At 40.4% G+C, this 22,407-nt stretch overlaps 1 protein-coding gene across 1 annotated transcript in view; it reads left to right on the forward strand.

The window, feature by feature from the left end:
• The window catches only part of slc38a3 (solute carrier family 38 member 3), a 110,533-nt gene extending 94,394 nt beyond the window's left edge, over positions 1-16,139 (forward strand). The window contains exons 9-16 of the mRNA XM_008105029.3: positions 427-485; positions 2,712-2,882; positions 4,148-4,227; positions 4,761-4,861; positions 5,993-6,117; positions 6,975-7,119; positions 7,587-7,690; positions 9,325-16,139. Coding sequence (XP_008103236.1) covers positions 427-485; positions 2,712-2,882; positions 4,148-4,227; positions 4,761-4,861; positions 5,993-6,117; positions 6,975-7,119; positions 7,587-7,690; positions 9,325-9,429 — 890 coding nt within the window. The 3' untranslated portion in view covers positions 9,430-16,139. The remainder of the gene's footprint in view (positions 1-426; positions 486-2,711; positions 2,883-4,147; positions 4,228-4,760; positions 4,862-5,992; positions 6,118-6,974; positions 7,120-7,586; positions 7,691-9,324) is intronic.
• Positions 16,140-22,407: the final 6,268 nt, after the last annotated feature.

A 22,407-nucleotide genomic window follows, 5' to 3' on the forward strand; every position in this document is an offset into this window, starting at 1 on the left:
AGAAGATTAAATCCACAATCCTTCCTGATCAAAATATTCTCCACCACATTCAGGAAGGTGTATCTGAAAAGCTGTTCCAAAAGCACCATTCCTCCTCTGAAGTTGGTGCATAACAAGAAATTTAGGAGTGGGGTAGGAAGAGTTAATGAAGAAAACCTTTACTCAATGGCAATACCTTGGATCAGTGATTCCCAAACTTTACTCCTTCAAGTTTTTTGGACTTCAACTCCCAGGAGCTCTAGCTGACTTGGCCACAGTCAGGAATTCTGGGAGCTGAACTCTAAAACATCTGGAAGACCAAAGTTTGGAAGCCACTTGGATTCTACCCTTGGACTACGTTCAAAATCTGAGAACTTGACACGAAAAGAGTAGAGATAAACACTATCCATGGACTTTTCTGAAACACCCTGTTTTCTCTTTTGCCAGGTTACCTTGGTTATGCCAGTGGTTTTTCTCTCAGTTGCATGGTCTTCTTCCTTATTTCGGTGAGCTGTTGGATAGTGAATAATAGTGAAATATTATTTGCAATATTTTTTTGTAATAACTTACGTTACCTAAGCCATGAAGGTCACTATGTAGCCTGAAGATAATGATAATGTCTTAGACTAACCTACCAAGGAAATGGGCAATTTTTGGTAGAAACATATTGAAAAAAGGTGGCCAGGGAATCCTGAAAACTATATGCCAAAAAGAGAAACATCTCGAATTTTTCTGCTTTGTGAAAGTGCAAAAGCAGAGTTACAGTTAAACAGCTAGAAGACAAAAGTAATGAATACAGATGATTTCCATAACTTTTAAATCGATAGTAAAAACGTTGAGTTAAGGTTAATGGTTAAGGATTTCCTATCTCTTAGCTAAGCCATTAAGTAAAATGGAGACTGCAGTCAAGAAATCAGAAGATGACTAAGACTTGGAAATTCTAGCTATGAAGGAGCTAGCCAAGATTCCCAAATGTAAATTATATAATTAAATATGGAAGTCAGAATTTTAGAGGAAGATCAACTTATTACAATCGTGGAGCAAAGGAAGAGTTCTACCAATACCATGGACTGCTAAAAATACTCTACATGAATTTGTCTTATAGCAAATCAGGGCTGAATGCTCATTAGAAGTGAAAATGGCTAAACTGAGGCAGTTGTACTTAGGACATTTCATGAAATGATCTGACTTCTTGGAAAATGCAATAAAGCTGAGGAAAATGGAAAGTAGTAGGAAAAGCTAGAAACTGTCCCACAGGTTGAAAGAACCAGTCAAGGAAGCCATGGCTTTGAATTTTCAAGAGCTTAACAGAGCAGTTGATTATCAAGGCTCATAGGATCATTCTACAATGGTCCCTTGGTATCTTATGGTGATTAGTTCCAGGACCCTGCCCGCTTCCCTCCACTAATATCAAAATCAGTTGATGTTCAAGTCTCATTTGTGAAGTAAAATTGAGTCCTCCATCTCTGATGGCAAAATGAAGGTTTGCTTTGGAGATTGAGTGGAGGCGGGGATAGTTTCAAACCATGGATGGTTGAATCTGGATGCAGAACCCATTGATACAGGGGAACGACTGTAATGCAAAGTTAGCTTCATGGCAAAGTCAGGGTGGGGAGAAATGAAGCTATCCTGAGCTTCTTGGAAGAAGATTGTGACTTTAAAAAATAGTATCACCGGAATAAATAAAAAGAGAGTTATTACTGACATGATATTGACATAGTCATTTTGCTATTAGAACTGGGCCTTAACAAAGCCAGGCCCATGAATTTGCACATGAAATCTCTCCTGCTCTGCATTCATACACCAGTCAGCCAGGCAAGGAGCAATGTCTGAACACTGCTGCGAAACCTGAATGACTGAGACCCCATCTACGCTGCCATATATCTGCTTTGAACTGGGTTATATTAGTCTACACTGCCATATAACTCAGTTCAAAGTGGACAGTCTGGATTTTAAATGACAGTGTAGATGGGGCCTGTGTTTTGCAAGTGTTGTTGAGCTGTCACAGTGAATAGCAAGGGAGCTGCCCCCCAGCCCTTTCAGTAGCCACCAGAGAAAGGCATGTAGCAGCATCTCCCTCTCCTTGTCAGTAACACTGATCTATTTTTGGACAATGAAGTTGCATGTAAGTGTGCAGGGTGACAGGAGAAGGCCAGAACCCCAAATGGAGGCTGCTCAGACAGACAACTAACCAAAAAGGGGGTGTAAGTCCAAGAATAGATGGGATACCTGTTATCTCCTATTGTTTCCCCAAGCTGCTATGAGGCTCCAAGGCAGGACTGGTTCTAAATTTAGTTAACGCAAATAATATCCTATAAATTTCAGCTTGAATATCGCTTTGCTTGAAAATTCCCTCATGCTCATGCTTAATGATTGCTCTTGCATCATGTTCCTGGCCTCTCACAAGGACAATACCCCAAGGGAATCAAACACAGAAATCTTTCTTTTTGCAACTTTCACAGTTTTATAAATATGTGTAGCTGTGTCATTTTGCAGAATACAAGCCAGAAGCATTAGGACAAGGCAATTCTGATGTGCTACTTGCATTCCCTGCTGACAGGGGTTGCAAGCAAACACAAGGTATGAAAGATACATTGCTTTGTAATACCAAGACCTCAGGGCCTAGGGTCTTCACTTGCCTGATTTTTACTCATCCTAGCTATATTTTTCCTTAGACTGACATTCAGAATCGACTACAGGACCATACTGATGGTATTTTGTGTTCACTTTAGGTCATTTACAAAAGGTTCCAGATTCCTTGCCCACTTTCAGACCGACTCAATGGCACCAGTAACATGAATTCTACCCCGGTCAGCACAAGTAGCTATCAGAATGACCTCACCGTCATAGAGGAAATCAATGAAGAGATCTGTTCCGCAAGCTTGTTCACACTCAACTCTCAGGTTGGTGGAGTGGGTTCATGATCTGACTAACTTTGGTAATAAATACTTTAATATGTACTAATATGCTAAGGATTTATATCAAACTTAGTAAATTCTTAAATCCAAACTTTAGAACTACAGTGCCCATCATTCCTTACTGCTCAGTTAAATGGTTCTGTGGCTATGGAGCCAACACAGAGGCTAGAAACAGTATGGCCTGTAGACATGACACCAAATGTGTGTGATGGAAGTGGACCAGATTGGCAGAGATGTAATGTAATAATAAAACAGCCATGCTAAATTGGTTCGCAGATCATTACATTATGAAAACACAATTCACAGCATAACATCTGCAGTATCTCAGCACCCACCCCCTTGTGTTCCAGTGTGTAGTAGTAAGAATGGAGAAGCCCCCAATGGTGCCGCAGATTAAAGTGCTGAGCTGCTGAACTTGTTGACTTGTTGAAAGGTTGATGGTTCAAATCTGGGGAGTGGGGTGAGCTCCTGTTGTTAGCCCAAAGTCGGACACGACTAGACTTAATGTCAGAGGAAAACCTTTACCTTTACCTTTACTCAAATCAGAGCCCAGCTCCCACTAGTAATACCTGCCTCCATTCCTTTCACTCATGGAAGTTGCTAATACATGTAACCTTAATTGATTTCATTGGTACAGGCAGTGCTTCTGTTGACACAGATCCCCACAATTTCACATTGTTATGTGTTCATAGTTGTTGTGCCCATGTCATTGTTTGGGGCCCATTCACACTACACAATGATAACACAATTATTTCACTTTTACTCCCATGGTTCTGTCCTTTGGAATATCCTTTGGTTTGTCTTTGGGGAAATTCCAGAGGAACTCCCTGGCTGAGAATTGTAATATATTCCCTCCCTAAACAGTGAATCCCAGCATTTAAAGTGGAATAGTGGCACTATATTTCTGCAATATGAATGAGTCATACTGACGAACCTTCTGATCATGGATGTCCCTCTATTTATGGTCCTCAGGAAGCAGACATTCAGCTTTTTCTGCTTGGTAGAGCTTGGTAGAGTTTGCTAGAACATAGCTTTTGGAAGTTCATTGTCATCTTCATGACATGCCAAAGTGGACATAGTGAAGGAGAATATTCATTAATGTGAGCCATTTTAAACTGGTATTCTTCCAGCTCAATGCTTCTTGTAGAAGTTGAAAGACTGGAAGGCTACAGTTTTGGGACAGGGATTGTTGGCAAGAAAGAAACATCCACTCAACAGTTCCCTAATATCTACCCTCTTCTGTCTTGCAGACAGCTTACACCATTCCTATCATGGCATTTGCTTTTGTGTGTCACCCTGAGGTCCTGCCTATTTACACTGAACTAAAAGAGTAAGTATTTGAGCATATGCTAAAATATGGCACTGAGAAAGGGTAAGAGAAGGTGAATGAAACTGGGAGGGACAATGGAGTAACATATATGCACATACCTTGCGTGCATTTGTATACTTCATATATCAGGTGAATTTTAATGGCTTCTCTGTATAACATTGCATTTCCAAGTCAAGAAATAGGTCAGCAAATGGCTTATTTGATTGTTTCTTTAGAATAAAGGAGCAAATGTGGCATTTTAGGGTGTTACTTCTTTGTGCTACTGGCATACCTATTCTCAGTACTCAGGGGAAGTGATCCTTGCTAAGGACCACAGCTGCTACTATGCTATCAGCATTGTTGTGGCCTTGCACAATTTGACTTCACAGAGTGGATTGGGATTCTTTCTGATCTTGGCTCTTTTTGTTATATATTTATTTCTGACTCGAATGAAAAGTGAAGAAAAACAGATAGATTTCAGCAGACAAGGACATGTGCTTTAAAAGTGTCAAGAATGCTTCTCCTCACTGTGTTTCTGCATGTCTTTGAATTAGACCAACCAAGAAGAAAATGCAGTGCATCTCCAACATCTCCATCACTGTCATGTATGTCATGTATTTCCTGGCTGCTCTTTTTGGCTACCTCACTTTTTATGGTAAGTCCCTACCACTAGGATTAAATAACAGAGAGGTGAGGGGCACTGGGGTGATCACAAAGAGCCACCAAAGCCGCATGCTTATGTCCTTGGAGCATAGCAGTCGCCCACTGGTACAGATTTGTGGAGATACTGTACAGATGCCCCAACCATTTGTTAGTGATCACCATTATAAAAATGCCAGCAAGTTCTTCTCCATTTCAAAAAGCCTTTCCAATAGTCATACAATATAGTCTCTAAAGGATTGTTAACACTGATTAAAAAATTGTACTTGAGCCAGGTGATAACCTGATCATTTCCACCAGGAATTGGTTTTTCCCCAGTATGAATTTTAAATTTGCTGACATGGTTGACATTATTTTGTTTAAGAAAGTATATCAGTATTAGTGCACTCATGCTTAACAGGGAAAACATACACTTGCATGCATGACAAAGTTGAGGAAAATATGGAGCAGCCACAGTCATGCAAGAGAGGGGGGGGGGGGGGGAGGGAGGGAGGGAGGGGGGGAGGGAGGGAGGGAGATATGCAAAGGAGTAGAGATATGGATTGCTCTCTTATACCAAAGTCAGTTCACCAGGGGAAAATGTTGTGGTGATGTCACCATGATGTGTGTGATGTAGGTCACTGTTGACTGGGAAATGTGGTATGAAACAGGGTTTTTTGTCAGTATAGACATCTCTAAGTGATCCCATATCATCCTTTTCCCTAGATGATTACATCATGAGACCATTTACTACAAACTGTTAATAATATTTTAATATTCTACCAATCCTATGCAAATACACTTGGAAGCAAGTGTCAATGCATTTAATATGATTCACCCCTGTACTAATGTATATAGGATCCAGACCGTAGAAAACTAATTATTTTTGGACTATATCTCCAATGACCATGTTGGCTGGGGATTCCAAGAGCTGTTGTCCAAAAAAGTAACCCTTTCAAACTCTTTATACCATTGCAACCTATACCATCTGTATACCATTAAACTCTATACCATTGCATCTTCACTTTTTGGTGCAGTCATTTAGGATGAATAACCTGATTTTCTAAGGAGTGATTGTGTGATACAAAGATGTTCCATGCTGAAACCTAATCAGTAATGATGTCGTATTCTTGTCTGTTTCTTCTAGGCCAGGTGGAATCAGAGCTGCTACACACCTATAGTAGAGTCGACCCATTTGATGTGCTGATCCTATGTGTGCGGGTGGCTGTGTTGACAGCAGTGACATTGACGGTGCCCATTGTTCTCTTCCCGGTATGTTCCTTGCTCAGCAAACTGATGGACCGAGAGTTAATGTAGAAAGGGTAGGGGTTCCCCTATGCTGCATATCAAAAACCAATATAACACATAAAGTCCAATCCTGGACTGTATACCACTCTAACTGGGAACTCAGCTAGAAAATCAGTGTCTACAGAGTTTAGTCTATATACCATTCATATCTTGAATTATATACCTTGTCTGCAGAAGGAAATAAGAAACAGATCTAAACACTAAAGCTTGGGGAATTTATGTTTTGAATTATTCCCCAAATCCCCAGTGGCCAGGTTCACAGGGGATTCTAAGAAGAAGAAACAGCTGTAGAAAATCAAATTGGAGAATAAAGCATTCATGGTTTATTATTACTGTAATAAAACTACCAGTCTATGTCATCTCAGTGTCATGGTAGGGACATTCAGCCTCGTCCTGCATATTTAGCCCTTCCTGTGCATATGAAGATTCAACTGCACAAGATGTGCCTATGTGCTGCTTTACTCAGTGTATTAACCAAAGGGAACAAGATGTTGTGCCAAGCAAGTTCCCAGCAACCACCACAGTGCTAGTGTAAGATACATGTAGGGCTCCCATTTTAATCAAAAACATGGATCATCTGCCATAATTTTCCCACTGATTGTGAAATGAGCATTGGCTGAGGCATGGAGAGAAACAGTCAAGAGTTCATGGAGAGGCAGCTTGAAAATGAGCACTATAATTCAATATCAAACCAGAGGATTGTGGTTAACTAGTGGAGGAAGGGAACAAGTTAGGCTTGAACTAAAGTATATGAAGTAAAGAGTTATGATCTATTCCTGAAGGGGGTAAATCTGACACTAGTCTCTCCTTCTGTCTGCCAGGTGCGCCGTGCAATTCAGCAGATGCTCTTCCAAGACAAGGAATTCAGCTGGATTCGACACACTATCATTGCGGTTGTGCTGTTGACATCAATTAACCTGCTTGTCATTTTTGCCCCTTCCATCCTGGGCATCTTTGGCCTGATTGGTGAGTCTTCCCTTTACTTGCCATCTTGTTTCTCATGACACTTTACCTTTCCTACACATAAACCCTGTTTACTTTAGAATTAATGATCATTTTTTAGTTTCTTAGATATTTCCCAACACAGGTTTGTATTGACTCAGTTTGGTTTTTCCCTCTTCTTTCCTGCCCATTTCTGATTTTTGTTTTTGCTTTGGTGAAGGATGACTATGGGGTTACAAAAATGGAACATTTTGGGATCTTCAAGCAAAACTGTTGGCTAGAGTAGTAGATGCCCTATCTATATATGTCAAGAGTACATCAACCATGTGTCTGGATTTCATTAGGGATGTGGGGAAAGGGCAGAGGTCCTGTCAACAACTTGTTAATGATGTTCCCAAGGAAAATCCACTGAGGAAGGGCTGTGGAATGGGCATGTGGGTCTTCCCTTTCTAGACTTCCTCTCAACACACATGTTCTGTTGACCTCCTCAGGTGCCACTTCGGCTCCCTGCCTAATATTCATCTTCCCAGCAATATTCTACATCCGAATCATGCCCAATGAGACGGAGCCGCCAAAATCCCCTCCCAAGATACTGGTATGTAAAATCTAAAAATACAGCCTGGCTACATGGATGTACACATATGTGTGTGTGTTGTGTGACTCTATGCCATTCCAGCTTATGCTGACCCTACTATGAGGTTTTTCTTGGCAAGATTTGTTCAGAGAGAGGTAGCTATTGCCTTCCCCTAAGGCTCAGAGAGAGTGTGAATTGCCCAAAGCCACCCAGGTTTCCAAGGTTGAGTAGATATTTGAACACTTTTTAGATTCATAGTCCAACATTCACACTGTCTCTCACACATACATAAATGGTTCATTTGTGAGAGAGTCAAAAAGTGACTATAGTACGCAATAATCCAAAGCAATATCTAAATAGTTTACATTGATGCCTATTTTTAATGCCAATTGCATTTTTAAACTCTAAGGCCCTTTCCACACAGCTGTATAACATTGAACTGGCAAGGTGGACTCAGATAATCCAGTTCAAAGCAGATATTGTAGATTATCTGCCTTGATATTCTAGGTTATATGACTGTATGGAAGGGCCCTTAGTTGCTTTCACAGCAGGGCTACTGTGCGAATGGTTCACAATTGCAGAGCGTAGATGAGAGGTGTCAAACTTCTGGCCCTCCAGGTGTTTTTGACTTCAGCTCCCAGAATTCCTGACCATTGGACAAGCTGGCTAGGGTTTCTAGATGTTGTAGGCCCAAACATTTGGAGGCCCAGAATTTTGACACCTCTGGCATAGGAAAAAAATCCTCCTCCCAATACACGGCATGTGGTCTTGGCATATGTTTTGGCATGTCTGGGTAGCACATCCAAAACCTATGCAAAATATGAAATCTGGAATATATCTATATCTATCTATCTATCTATCTATCTATCTATCTATCTATCTATCTATATTCAGATTTCATACACACACACACACCTCATTCCATTGGAAATCCAGATGATGATGATGATGATGATTATTATTATTATTATTATTATTATTATTATTATTATTAGAAACACAACAAGATGAGTCCACAGCAGACACTCTGCTGGCTGTTGAATTGGATCACACGTCGGACACTTCCCAAGTGTCTAGGACTGTGTGATGTAGCAGCGAATAATGTGTGCAGATCCCAATAAGGTGGCCTTCTGCAGCTGGCAGATGGTAATTTTGTCAGCGCCGATTGTGTTTAAGTGCAGGTCAAGGTCTTTAGGCACTGCACCCAGTGTGCCAATCACCACTGGGACCACCTTGACTGGCCTGTGCCAGAGTCTTTGTAGTTCGATCTTTAAATCCTCATATCGTGTCAGCTTTTCCAGTTGTTTCTCCTCAATCCTGCTTTCCCCTGGGATTGCAACATCAACAATCCATACTTTGTCTTTTAACATGATCATGAGGTCAGGAGTATTGTGCTCCAAAACCCTGTCTATCTGAATTCGGAAGTCCCAGAGTAGCTTGACATGCTATTATTATTATTATGTTTATTTAGACTCCACTTTTTCTGTCCATAAAAAGACTCAAAGCAGATCAAAAATTGGTAGGCTTGCCAGGGAACAGGGAACATTTCTTGGAGAGGCAGTATGACTAGAGTGTCATAGGTGGCCATCTTTGCTTTGGTATTCCCATGGCTGTGTGTATGATCATCTCTTTATCCCCATTTTTTCTCTTCACAGGCAGCCCTCTTTGCGTGCCTTGGTGTGATATTCATGATCATGAGCCTCAGCTTTATCATCATTGACTGGGCCACTGGTGGTGGGAAGAGCGGAGGCAGCCACTAACAAGGCGGGGCCTGGAGCCTTGTGATGTGGATCAAAGCCTTGGGAGACTAAGCTGGCTTGGATACCTTTCCTGCCCCCTTCCACCTACACTAGTACTGTAATGTAATGTAGTCCCTTGCTCAATTTTGAGCTGGGGGTGCTGTTTCGTTACTCGGTCCTTACATCCATGCTGAGCCAGGGGATGCTGCAGGCTGGACCTGTCCGGAAACCTGTTTCTAAATCTTTGAATCATTTATCTCCAGGTCTGGAATGGATCGGACCAATGGCCAATGAACACATAAACTGGGGAAACAGTCTGTTTCTGAGGGGTTAAGCGGGGGGAGGGGGGCAGCTGCCATGATAAGCACATCCAGCCCTGTATGTCTATGGCTGGCCCACACTGAGGCGTCTGGAGAGCCAGCAGCAGAAGAAGATGGGAAGGGTGGCTAAAGAACCTAGGTATAGAAATCTCACCAGAGGTTCACAGCTGACTGGAAGAAATGACAGGTTTCCCTAGTAGAGGCAAAAAGTATGAAGTGAATACATTTTGGACAGGAATGTTATTTTGGAATATATAATACTAATATATTTTGAAATCATATTCCAGGCCTTCTATGACTACGACTATAGAGCTTCTGTCCCTCTCAAATGTCATTCCTCAGCCTTTCTTTCCTGGTGGTTTTTTTCTCTCAAACTTGGTTTTTCTTCTGCAAGAGCCTCAAAAGCCTTATGATCAATGGTCCTCTCTCAGGACAGTTCATTGTTTAGTGTAATAACAAGGTGAGTGTTGCCAGTTCCCATATGTGGACCTCAATCTGCTGTTACTCCAACCCAGAGGGCTGGTGCTAGGAGATGGTGTAGGTGTATCCTCCTTTTTGACCTACTACTTTTTGAGATCAATTACGTTTGTGCTACCTTCCCTAGGCCTATTGTCCATGTTTCAGTTTTCCTTAGACAGGTGAAGTTAGCTGGGAAGGTACAGTGATACTTTGGATGCATGGATTGGTGAAAGTTGGAAATTTGCTGTAATGGACATGGTTTTTCCTTCTTTGGAGAGAACTGGGATTTAATTTGGGTTAGGGAGTTGGCCTCTTTTCAGTGACATAATATTCTTCTCAATTCATTTCACTTGAAATGTTGTAGATTCCTACCATTATGAGGCTTTTGTGTCCAAGGCTCTTATATCCTGAATATTTATGTTATCAATTATCAGATCCTTCCATCTGAGAGACATTCCTTCCCTCCTTGATAATAAATATATCAGAGTGGCCTCTGTCCCCCATCTACTAGCAGAGGCTAAACTTACTGGAAAATGTAGCCTTTCCATTAAAGTAGTCCACCGGTCTAACCACTTGCTAAAATTTAACTGCTGCTAATTTTAATGGTTTTAGAATAATTTTCATTTGTTTGTACATACTTATATTATCTTTTCCTCCTTTTTATTCTATAAGATTCCAATGGAATTGTATTTATATAGCTGCCTTCATGAAATTGGTTTTTCTTTGGCATAATTTACATAGGAATAGCTGAATATTCAGTGCATCTGTGATCACACTTTGTGTGACAGCAGCCAGGAAAAAAATAATTAATCTTTCCTATTTCTTCTCTCTGATCTTGTCATTTTTAAAAAATGAGGAAAAATTTCTCCCCCCCCCCACCCCCATCAGAGATGAACTCCAAGATCCACACTGATGTGCAGCACTCTGAAATGTTTAAGCCTCTTCTTCCTAGATCTACCCACAAATTGGGGAAGAGGAAACATGTGTAAGAAGCTATTGGGTGTGTAGAAAAAGCATGATGAAGCCTAAGCCAGGGCAAGCAACAGTTTTTGGCCCCTGGATCTCCCTCCAAGGGTTTCTAAGGTAGCCAGAATTAGAAAAACCAAACCAGAAGTGGGCTGAAGACCATGTCTGCTATGGAGGCAAGAATCCTTTCTTTTAAAAAAGGTTAAATAGTGTAAGGAAGCTCTGCAACTTATTTAAAAGTGAATTCCCTCTAATGGTTTTCAATGATGTGTCTATTATTATGCTTTTTCCTCCAAGTCAGACTATTTGTCCATGTGGCCCAGTTATGTTCATTTTGACTCTCCTCCAGGAGCTCCAGTCGAGGAACACATCACCTATTGCTTAGAGGGAATCTGACCAATAGATTGAAGTGGAGGGGCCTTCTGTATCATAGCAAAAAAAGCTCTGCTCCTCAGCTCCAGTTTCTGTTCAGTCATGGTCTGTGAGTTCCTAGTATAAGTGAAGGTGGAAGGCATGATTAATGCAGTTTACACAAAGGGAGGGCCATTTGGCCCTCTTCAAAATCAGGAGTGACAGAGAGAAAAAAGAAGCAAGTTATTCCACATTCAGTTGTGAAAATGAAGCATTGGAAATTGTTGTATTCCCTCCAAGAAAAAAAAAGACAATAGTTTTGGTCAGCAAAGCTAGGAACAGAGCAGTAAACCTGCCTCCTCCTCTAAATCTTCAAAACATGCTCTGGAGGGCTGAGAAAACATTTGGAACAGGTTTTCAGGTGACACAGAGGGTTGGTGGGGAGAATTAAAAGCAATCCCATCAATGCAGAGCTGGTTGTAAAGCTGGCAAAATTGCTATATATACCTCCCATGACACTAAAGAACTTTCCCCATACCTTCCATGTGAAAATAGTTCCATGGGTTTAACAGGAAAGAAAAAAAATCTCTTCATTGTGGATGATGCTGCAGAGATTGAACTCACTTCTGTTTTGGATCCTGAGGCAGCAATACCCCATTAAAATATTGTGAAAATTTAAATTTCACTTTCCCCTAGGGATTACCAAAATCCTATTCTTAAGACATATAATATAATATATTGTATAAATCGAGGATTTCATCACTTGCTGTGCACCAGCCAAACCTCTTTGAACCATATCTGAGCAAGAAATTAGGCATTCCAGGAGACAAGCCAAGCTGATTTTCAGCATGAATATTCTCTTTCAATAAGTATAAATGGTGGGATTGGTAGTTTAAAATATTTAATGGATACCATTGGAAAGTGGATTTCTTGTTAAGCATTCAGAATGGGTGGTTGTACTTCCTTGTTCCAAGCCTAATTAAGAGCAGGATCCTTAACTGGGTTGATATGGTAAATCAACTATATTTCTGGAATAAAGTCTCAGAAAAGAAGGGAAGGTCCACAGTACTGTAGATTAAAACACTCTGACCTCAAGCTTATTATTGCAGTATGGCTCTCACATCAGTGGGGGCTGGTAATAGCTAACCCTAATGAAATGAATGACTTCTGCTGGAGGTGATTACAGAATTGCCCCAAAGGACCTAGAAAATTCCTAGAGCGGTAACCTGTCTCAGAATTCATTTAGTCCTTCAGGCCAATCTGTTGTGTTTTCCAGCAGAAGTATAGTATTGCCTGGAGAACCTAGAAAATTCCTAGTGATTACAAATTTTGTCAGATGCGGATAGATGAAACCGTTGCTTTGCCAGTTTATATGGGATTGTTGGCCATGCATAACAGCTGGGCCCCATGTGGGTTTCTGTGTACAAAAACAACCTCTCATTTTCCATGCACAGGGAAGTTCTCTCTGTTGTGATGGGTACCTGGACTGCACATTTGGGACAACTGTGTATCACAGCATTGTTGAACGGTAGTTTGGCCCATTTTTATGATACACAGAAGCAATCTATATAATAGATGTGTTTTGCACAGAGATATCCTAGCACTACATGAAACTATACTGCACCCTGCTGTAAATTGTGGGTATAACTGCACCTTAAAAGGCTTCATTCGGTCATATTCAGAAATTGTGCAGCAGGGGAAACATTTTTTTAAAAAAAATTAATAATACTCTAAGGAACGGAAAGAATCAGAAAGATTCTGTAGCATTTTGGGGGCTATGTGAAAAGAAAGACATCTCAAGGATGATGAAGCAAGTTGATCCTAGAAAGATCTTCCCAGATAGCCTCAAATATGCCAGTAGATTTCTTTGTGTCCTTTTATGCTGAAAGAAGGCTAACACCGTTGTCACATTGATGGCAGTGAAGTCACACACTGAACAACATTTGCACTTGGAGATCGAATGCCCCACCATCCTGGGTCTAATGCCCTGCCCTCCCGCACCAATCCTCAAAGAGGCTCCATTGAGCTGAACAGCCTTGGCATAAAATGCTTTCCTTTAAAAAGGCAGTGGTATCTGGCCTGCATCACACACTGTGACATTTTGCTCTTGGAATACTGCAATTTTTTTTAAAGCAGTGAAATAAATGTTGGTGGTCTTAAATCACTGTTATGGAAGTAAATATCCTTTAAATGAAAACACATACTTCCATGTAAATTCATTCAGGGATCTAAGCTGAAGAGTTTAAAAAGAAACATTTCATACTATCCTGAGCTAATCTAGCCCAACTTGCAGTCCACATATTTCTTGCAATCTTCCCCACTATGTCTGACACCTTCTACTCTTTTTTTTTTGCCAAAAGCCATAAAGAAAGTTTTTTTTTTTAAAAAAAAATACAAAATTATTTTATTCAGAAAATGCACCTTATGAATTTCAAAGCTGGGTAAGGAGGGTAACAAATAAACCAAGGTGAATATTTTTACAGGGGTTACAAGAATAATTTTAAAGACCACAAATAATTATTTCTAGAGTTTAATAACTATAATGGGCATAAAATAAGAATATGTATTTTTGTACTGGGGTGGTGGCTCATCAATTTGCTTTTTATAAATACTGTATATAAGAGTAGATCTTTTTTAATGTATTTGTTGTTGCGCCCAGTAACTCTGTATAGTGTATATATTTTATGTTCACAGTGAAGAGGGAATGGATACCAGAAGACCTACCTGAGCTGGGGAAGAAACATACCGCCAACTTTGCAACTCAGGGTATTTCAGCTGTTTCTACAGTCTGGTGTCCAGCTAAAAAAAAAGAAATGGAGAGAGGAGACCATATGTGCAGATCAAAAATAGGGACTAGAATTGGCTTCTTACTGCCATCCAGCTGATTTCAGCAAGGTTTTACTGATCCGTGGCATGGATCTAGCAGAAGCACAGGCAACCAAACCCAACACATTGTGTGTGTACCTGAAACTGCAAGCCCCACAGACCATGGGGAACAGCTGGTTTCTGGTAAGAACTACTGCAACAGCTCCCAATCAGGAGTAAGGTGTAGCATGAGGACGGGGAGTATAGGTGCAGATTATGAGTTGCTTATGTCTCCTCCCACCAATCACAATACAATTGGACAGCCTTTAGATCACACAGAATTTCAAGAATGCCTTGGGGGCACATAGGGTTGAGGAATGTGGTGACATCTCATAAAGAATCTGGGAGTTGTGATCCAGGCTCCCATGATGAAAAATGAAAGAGAGGAGAGAAGGGGCCTTAAACTCATCAGTTTCTTACAGTCTATCAAGCAGCATTTTAAATTCCATAAAAATGATCCAAAATTACCCTGAAGATAATTGTTTGCCACTTGGCCATTTGTTGGGTTATTAGTTCAGTATGGGACAACCCTAACAGTCTTTTTTATTTATACATCTATTTATTAACTCTCTGCAACTTAGACTATGGGCTTAAAAACAGTTTCAAGCATATGAGGCACTTTCTTTGTGAAGCCCGCTCTTTGATAAAACAAGGGCCAGGGGAATGAAAGGGAAGCAACTGTGCTGGATTTCAGGACTGACTAGGGGTATAGCAGGGGGTGGGGGGTTGAATGAGGAAATTGCCCCCTCAAATAAGAACTTTGGCCCTATGAAATTTTCCTACAGTCTAAATTTCTAGCATTGCAGAGAACATGACTTCAAAAATTATTCACATCTAGACATTTCCTATTTGCTGTTTTCACGTTCCATTGGGAAATTTCCTGCCCCTTGCCCCTGGATGCCTAAATTCTATTTCTAAATGTTCAGTAAAGTTTTAAGTTGTTGCAGAGCCAGTGTGGCACAGTGGTTTGGGTCTCGGACTAGGACTCCGGAGAGCAGAGTCCAAATGCCCTCCTGACCATGGAAACCAACTGTGTGGCATTGGGCCTCAGAGGAAGGCAATAGCAAAAACTCTTCTGAACAAAACTTGTCAAGAAAATCCCATAATAGGATTTCCATAAATGGGAAATGACTCAAAGGCACACACCAACAACCCAGTAGTGCTAGGAGTGGAAGGACTGAAGAAAAATGTAACAAACAGGTAGAAGTTTTCTCTGGGACAGGCAATGCTCCCATTTGCCACTTCCTCTACTGCACTTATAGCTATATCCATGGCCTGGGCCCTTTATGTAGGTCTCTCCTCTTCTTTTCTAAATGCAGCTCATTGGAGCTTTGTAGCAGGTGGCAAAGTATTTTATGTTTTTTATCTCAAATATCAGGCAGGTTTACTGCCCAGCTCAGGGCAGGTCCTGGTCCGTGTCTCATTCCTTTGTCTGACAGAGAAACCTCTGTAAGAAAACTCATCTCGATGTATGATCATAGGAAAGTATTCCTGGAGAAGAAAGATGTGTTGCTTTGGGTTTCCCTCCTGCTTCTCCCTACCCTTAATTTGGGACCCTTCCCCAAGGGATTGAGAGGGGTACGGGTGTCCTTTCCGTCCTCGCTTTGCATCCTAAGTCAGTCTGTGAAGAAAAGAAAGGTCTGTCTAGAGAAGTTCTATTTCTGTAACATGTACTAGGGGTCAGTTTTAAATTATATGCTGAAATTAGATCTATATTTGGAAATGAAATAAATCTTTTTAAAATAACAATAAAGAAAATGTGAAACCTCAGCCAGTGCTCTGCTTGTGTATCTGTGACTGCAAATGTGAATTTAGCAAAGCTGATTGGGATTCATCCATTATTCACACAAAAGCAAGAAACGTTACAAGCTAAAGTAATCGTAAACACACATTCCGATTCCAGGCTTCTTGCATCAAAAATAAGGCTCAATTCACTAGGACTCTGTTCTTATAAGCATGCTTGGGATTGTAGCTAACATTTCATTGCTTGCGAAATAGATCTATACCAAGGCAGCAGAGCTTGGGAAACTTCTCTTTTGGACTACTGCTCCCAGAATCCCCAGCCAATATGACTATCTGCCTGCCACTTCCAGAGCATGCTTCATATTTAAATATACAATATATTTTTAAAATAACTAAAATCACTCAATGGATTTCAGTCACTAAAGTAATTTTCTCTCTCTGAAAGTACTTCTGATCCATGTGCTCTGAAGCACTTAATTTCTTGATTCTAGGTGTATATCTCCCTCCATCCCTCACAATTCTGGCCCTTGTAGTTTGAGTAAAAAACAGTTTCCAAAAACAATACAGATGAGCCTCCGTGTTGTATATGAGCACAGAAAGACCTTGGATGACCTAAAGCAAAACGAGCCCAGAGCCATGACATTGCGTGCAAGTACAAATTTCAAATATATTTGGCAAATAGTAGATTCAATATTATTAGAGTGCAAACTGTTCTCATTGAAATCATAAATTTAATTTGTTCCCATTCTCACAGCTCTATGTATGTTTACTTAATTCAGCCCAAGGAAGGTTTGCTATAGTCTCTGCAAATATTTATTGCATATAAAGTGCTCTGGTGGTGTACATGGGTTACATTAAGAGTAAATAGCCTTTAAAAATCACCCAGAAGGCACCTTGACATCTAGTTATTAGAATTAAACTAATAACATGGTTTAGGCTGGCATCCTGTTGGTGACATATGCATACATACATTTCCTTTACAGCAGCAAAGGGACACTGTGGAAATTGCTATTCCTTTCCTCCCTCCATAGTACCCAAAAAAAACCCACCCCCAGGCTTAACCTACAGTCTCTGAAGTCCTCTGATTAACCATTTCCTGCTTCATAGGGAGCAGGCAGGATTGCAGGAACAGGCTGCATGGCACTGGGATGGCTATAGGGACATAGCCAAATGCATAATTATTAATAGCAGAGCTAAGACTTCTGGGGCACTCGAGCAGATCTCCGCAGTACTGTAAATTTTCTGCAGCTGGCAACAGGAACATGGCCAGATGCTTCTCTCATCCTGCCCACTACATACAATGACCATTCTGTAGGTTTTTTTGTTTTTATTTGGTTTTGGTTTTTTTTGAGGGGAGGGGCTGGAAGGGATGATATATGGCTCAGTCTAGTGTAGAACCACATGTGGAACTACTATGCTATGCTGAGCCATGCAAGATCTCAGTATTGGGACTTTATCATAGAAAGGAACAATTATAGTAGATATATACTGGGGTGAGCACCCTTGTTATCATGCCTTTCTCCATTTATGCAATAGCACCAATTCCCAGTTCCATGGTCCCATTCTGCATACCCTCTTGCCACAGTCTTCCTACACTTTTACTGCTCTGTAATTGTATTATTCTTACTTTATTATTATCATTTAATTCAGGCATTTTCACTGTTCCAGCAGTGGTTGATCTAAAAAACAAAAACAAAAATATTTTGAAGATTTTTAAAAACAGCTCTGGAATAGTGAGAGGGGGAGACTGAGAGTATTCTGTCCCCTGGTGTCACTTCAGTGCTGACAACGTAGGTGATGGAAATGTCGTGGGTTTGTCAACTATTGGTAGTTTTCCTGTCAATAGGGGTCATGGGGAGAAGGCAGATGGGACACACATGACGTTAAGCAATAGAGACTGTCATCAAAGACAATGGTCCTGCTTCAGTGTCACATTGCCTTCTTCATGCTATAAAGCCCAAAATCTAAAATGAGATCTTTGGACTTTGACATTAGTGAAAATTAATCTATGAGGTGCAGTGTAACGCAGTTGTTAAGTACTGACCTGATATTCAGAAAGGCCACTTTCAAGTCATGAATTCAATGGGTTACCTTGGGCCAATTACGATTCCTCTGCCTAAACTTTCTTAAAGGGTTGTTGTGAGGATGGAAAGGTGAGAGCCATATACACTATCACAAGTTCACTGAAGGAATGTCAAGATTGTTGTGTCTCAAGTAAACATGACAAAATGAAACCATAAGTCTTCCTGGCAACAGTGTTAATTAGCAGAAATCCCATATAACAGTGATCATATGATTATAATATTAGTCATAGTTCTGTACATCCTGAGGAATATGAAAACTAAGGAACCTACAGCTCCATTTTACTCCTAGCCCATGGTTACTTCAATGTGCAAGAAAAATCTCAGTGTGGACGTAGGCTGCTATGACATCCCTTACCATGCAAAAGGTTAGATGTGGCTAGAGTTACTATATTTCTTTCCAAGCAACATGCCTCCTGTTTGTAGCATCCACTCAAAAACAGCCCAGGGATGCTTATACAGCAAGTTTTGGGGCAGTGGTTCACAAAGAAATGCATTCAAAAGCAAAGAAACGTGGACAAGTGCACAGCTACAAATAGCTCATTTGTGCTATTGTAGTCATCTGGCCTCAAGCAATACAATAACAGAAATAGAGGCCAAATTCAGAAGCCAAGGACAGCAACAGCAAGGCTGCCAATGGTACTAGGAGGGATTCTTACGTATTTCCAGGATCCAAAGGATTAGCTAGATTTCTTTGCACATAGAGTCCTCCTGAGCATGATTCTCCAGTCAAAAAAAGCAAAGGGTAAATTTACTAAATGACAAGCTCCTTGTCCGATCCCTTTCCAAAATAGTTCCAGTTCCTGTACAGGCATACATTCCACAACATTTCACTGAGAAAAGTGAGCATTTTGAAAGCAGGTGAAAAACTGAGATGGAAGAGGATTATTAAGGGCTATCCCTGCCAAACCAATTGGAGGGCATGTCACCTTTTCTCTGTGATCAATGTTGCAATAGGGCTACAAAGTGTTGGTGTCTAAGCTTTTAAGTTGCCAGGGACAAGGATGTTATATATTGCCTCCGTAATGTTTCTTATGAGCTGAATTGCTCGTGTCACTGTAGCTAGGGGAGAAAACAATAATAAACATTGTTATAATACAAACTATTTTGGAGTGGTTCTGGATGCATAATTAAGACCTATTAACCTGACCAAAGACAAGATAGAACTTGTCTGATAACTTTGAAACAGAAAATCTTGAGCTGCTTTTGTTCCATTCTTTGTATGTGAAATATGTGTATGTGTGATGCCCTCCTTTTTCTCTTTATCATGTCATGTTAGGTTTCCCAAGTCCAACCTACTGACCACCATACTGCCCTTTGCCAGCTCACCATTGCATGCCTGGCAGCTGGATCCAATACATTGGATATTAAACAATGCCATGCTGCTGTTTAAATATGTGTGAAGTAGAGACTTGGTATCTGCTATGGATGTCCAGGCCCATTATATTCAATAGAGTAGTAAAATGGCATCCCTTATGTAAAATGATAAAATCAAGATTTGCTTCTTGGATTTTTAAAATTATTTTCAAGCTGTGGCTGGCCGAATCAGTGGATAAAGAACTCAAAGATGTGGATAGCTGGCTATATTTATTTATTCATTTGCTCTGTTTATACCCCACCTTTCTCTACCCTGAAGGGGACTCAAGGTGGTTTACATAGTCAAGGCCTACCTGCACACACAGACAGACAGACAAACAAACAATATATTCATATATGCAGATAAGGTTCAGCACATCTCCTTGTTTTTTGTACATCTAGGAAGAAACATAGCAGATCTGATGATGAGCATATTCAGTTCAGTATTTACCACCACTGTCTATATATTTTAAGGGTAAACATTCATGCAAGCCAGTAAGCTCAGAAAAAGGAGCTTATTTTGGTTTTGTCAGTCTCTTTTGGAAACCAGGACCCAAACTTGGCTTGTAAAGCTGTGCTTAAAATTGGCCTGCAGGTGGCACTAATGCCTCGCTTTAATCCAAATATTTATCCAAGAAGCAGATGCTCTGCCACCAGCTGTGATGAATGGGGAAAGAAAGCAGGGCTGGGTCAAGGGGATGTGGTTGGTTACAGCAGATTTCATGGTTGAGCAGAAAAGAAAAGCAAGAAAGATCCCCTGCTGAGGTCCTCACTGCCACGCATCAAATTCAAAGTTTTTCCTTTTAAAAAGGAAAGTTTAACTCATTTATAAGGGTTTGATCACACTGAGCCAGTTTACAATTAACAGCTTTTAAAAAGGTTAAAATTCATAGGGTGAACAAGGAACACTGAGTAACTCATCTGTCACTTGAAAAACAAAACTCTTGCATCTCTCAGTTTGCTGCCAAGAGCTGCAGGTACCTCCCCGTGTCAATTTGGGAATCCTGTTCCATCTGTGTTCCTATGGCTGAGTTTTCCTTGCCTTTTATTGTGCCAGTGCACATGGCCACAGGTCAAAGCTGGGCAATGACAGGAAGCACCTTTTTTAAAAAAAAGTCTCTTACATTAAAAATAATGGACTCATACTATCCTATAAGTAGAAAGTTAAAACATGTGATGGCCTAATTCCTTTCCAGCAGCCAGTTGAATGGAAGCATTCAAATATATTATCTGCAATCTAAAATGTGACTTTTTCCTATTTTAACTTCTGTGAATACTTTATAAACCATACCTAAAATAGATTTGATGCTGATTATATTTTGTTTTTGTTTTTTAATGATATAATATAGAGTTAAAACATCACCAAATAGCATTCCAACAAACTGAGAAGGAGAAGAAACCTAATAATCTAGTTAAAATACAATATCTCAAAAAGTATAGGCAAATAAAAAGATTTGAAGCTAAATGGACTTGAGGTAACAACACTGGATCGAAATGAAACCCTTGCTACATCTCTTTTTTGGAGGATGTAACCACACTGACAATGGATAATAATTTAACTATCTGAATCTGAGAACCAGTGACCTCCAATGCTTCCAACTGATTGCAGCCCACTATTGGGCCCAGTGAGCAGTTCAGCACTTTTATACAAAGCAGAAAGCCCCAATATTTGCTTCTGAAACTGACCCAGTAGAAAAGAGGGAGGGGAGCAAGCGTGGTGTAATGGTTTAAGTGTCAGACTAGGAGTTTGAGAGGTCATAGTTCAAATCCTCACTCAGCCAAGGAAGCTCACTGGGTGACCTTGGGCAAGCCACACACTCCCTGCCTCAGAGGATGACAATGGCAAGCCACCTCTGAGTAAATCCTGTCCCTATAACGCTGGTGAGAAAACACTATCTTCTGACCTTAGCTTTCAGTCTAGGGTTACCACTACTAACAGTATAAAAAGTGACTGAGAGATTAAAGGGAAACAGCAGGTCATATTGCCCTTGTCTAGCTCTGTCTCTCTCAAGAGAGATCCATCCATCAAGTCAAGTCCAGAGGTGTTATGAAGGTTGGTGTCTCTCAGTACACTAACTCATGCTGTCACCTCATGCACCTCTTCCCATACCACAAGAGTGTATTAAAATACCAGAAAACTTGACCAAACCTGCAAAAACTTACAAAAAAAACTCCCACATGATTTGATGCGTCATTGTAACTGGGTAATAACGACAGCTGTAACCAGTATTCATGTATATTAGAAGATCTGAAAAGTAAATATAGGGTTTTATCCCTTCAGATATATAGATGAGCTGTGCTTACGTGTTTTGTGTTTGTGGTTATATCTAACAGAAGGAGTAATACTATAAAAATATTAACTTTCTGCTGAAACATTTCACACAAAATTATAGGCACTCCTTTCAGTGTCACCCAGTGTCATTCCTACTTCCCTAGTGGTGTCACTGATCTAGTCATCCATGGCTGTTTGAATGCCAAACTCTAACCTAAACCCAGGTCAAAATGGGTCTAAATATAGTCCTACATTATTTGATGTTGGCAACTTTCAATCAGGTTTGAGAAACATGGGCACAACACCCATCTGTATATGCTGTTTCTTATCCAGCTGGCAATAGGAAAAGACGGGAGACTCCCACCACACAATGCATACAGCCTTACTCTGACTCATGTTCAAAAGTCACCCATACATAACATCCTATCAGGAGAAGGATCACTGCTTAACACCTGATTCAAATTCTTTATATGTTTTAAATATGAATTAAATATTAAAGTAGAATTGGCACATTAATACTTCCATTCCTTTAATACAATTAATACTTTCTTATTTATTGAGTGGGCAGGCAGTGGGGAGCCATCTC

The sequence above is a fragment of the Anolis carolinensis genome, chromosome 2 (assembly GCF_035594765.1).
Source record: "Anolis carolinensis isolate JA03-04 chromosome 2, rAnoCar3.1.pri, whole genome shotgun sequence".
Classification (NCBI taxonomy): Eukaryota; Metazoa; Chordata; class Lepidosauria; order Squamata; family Dactyloidae; genus Anolis; species Anolis carolinensis.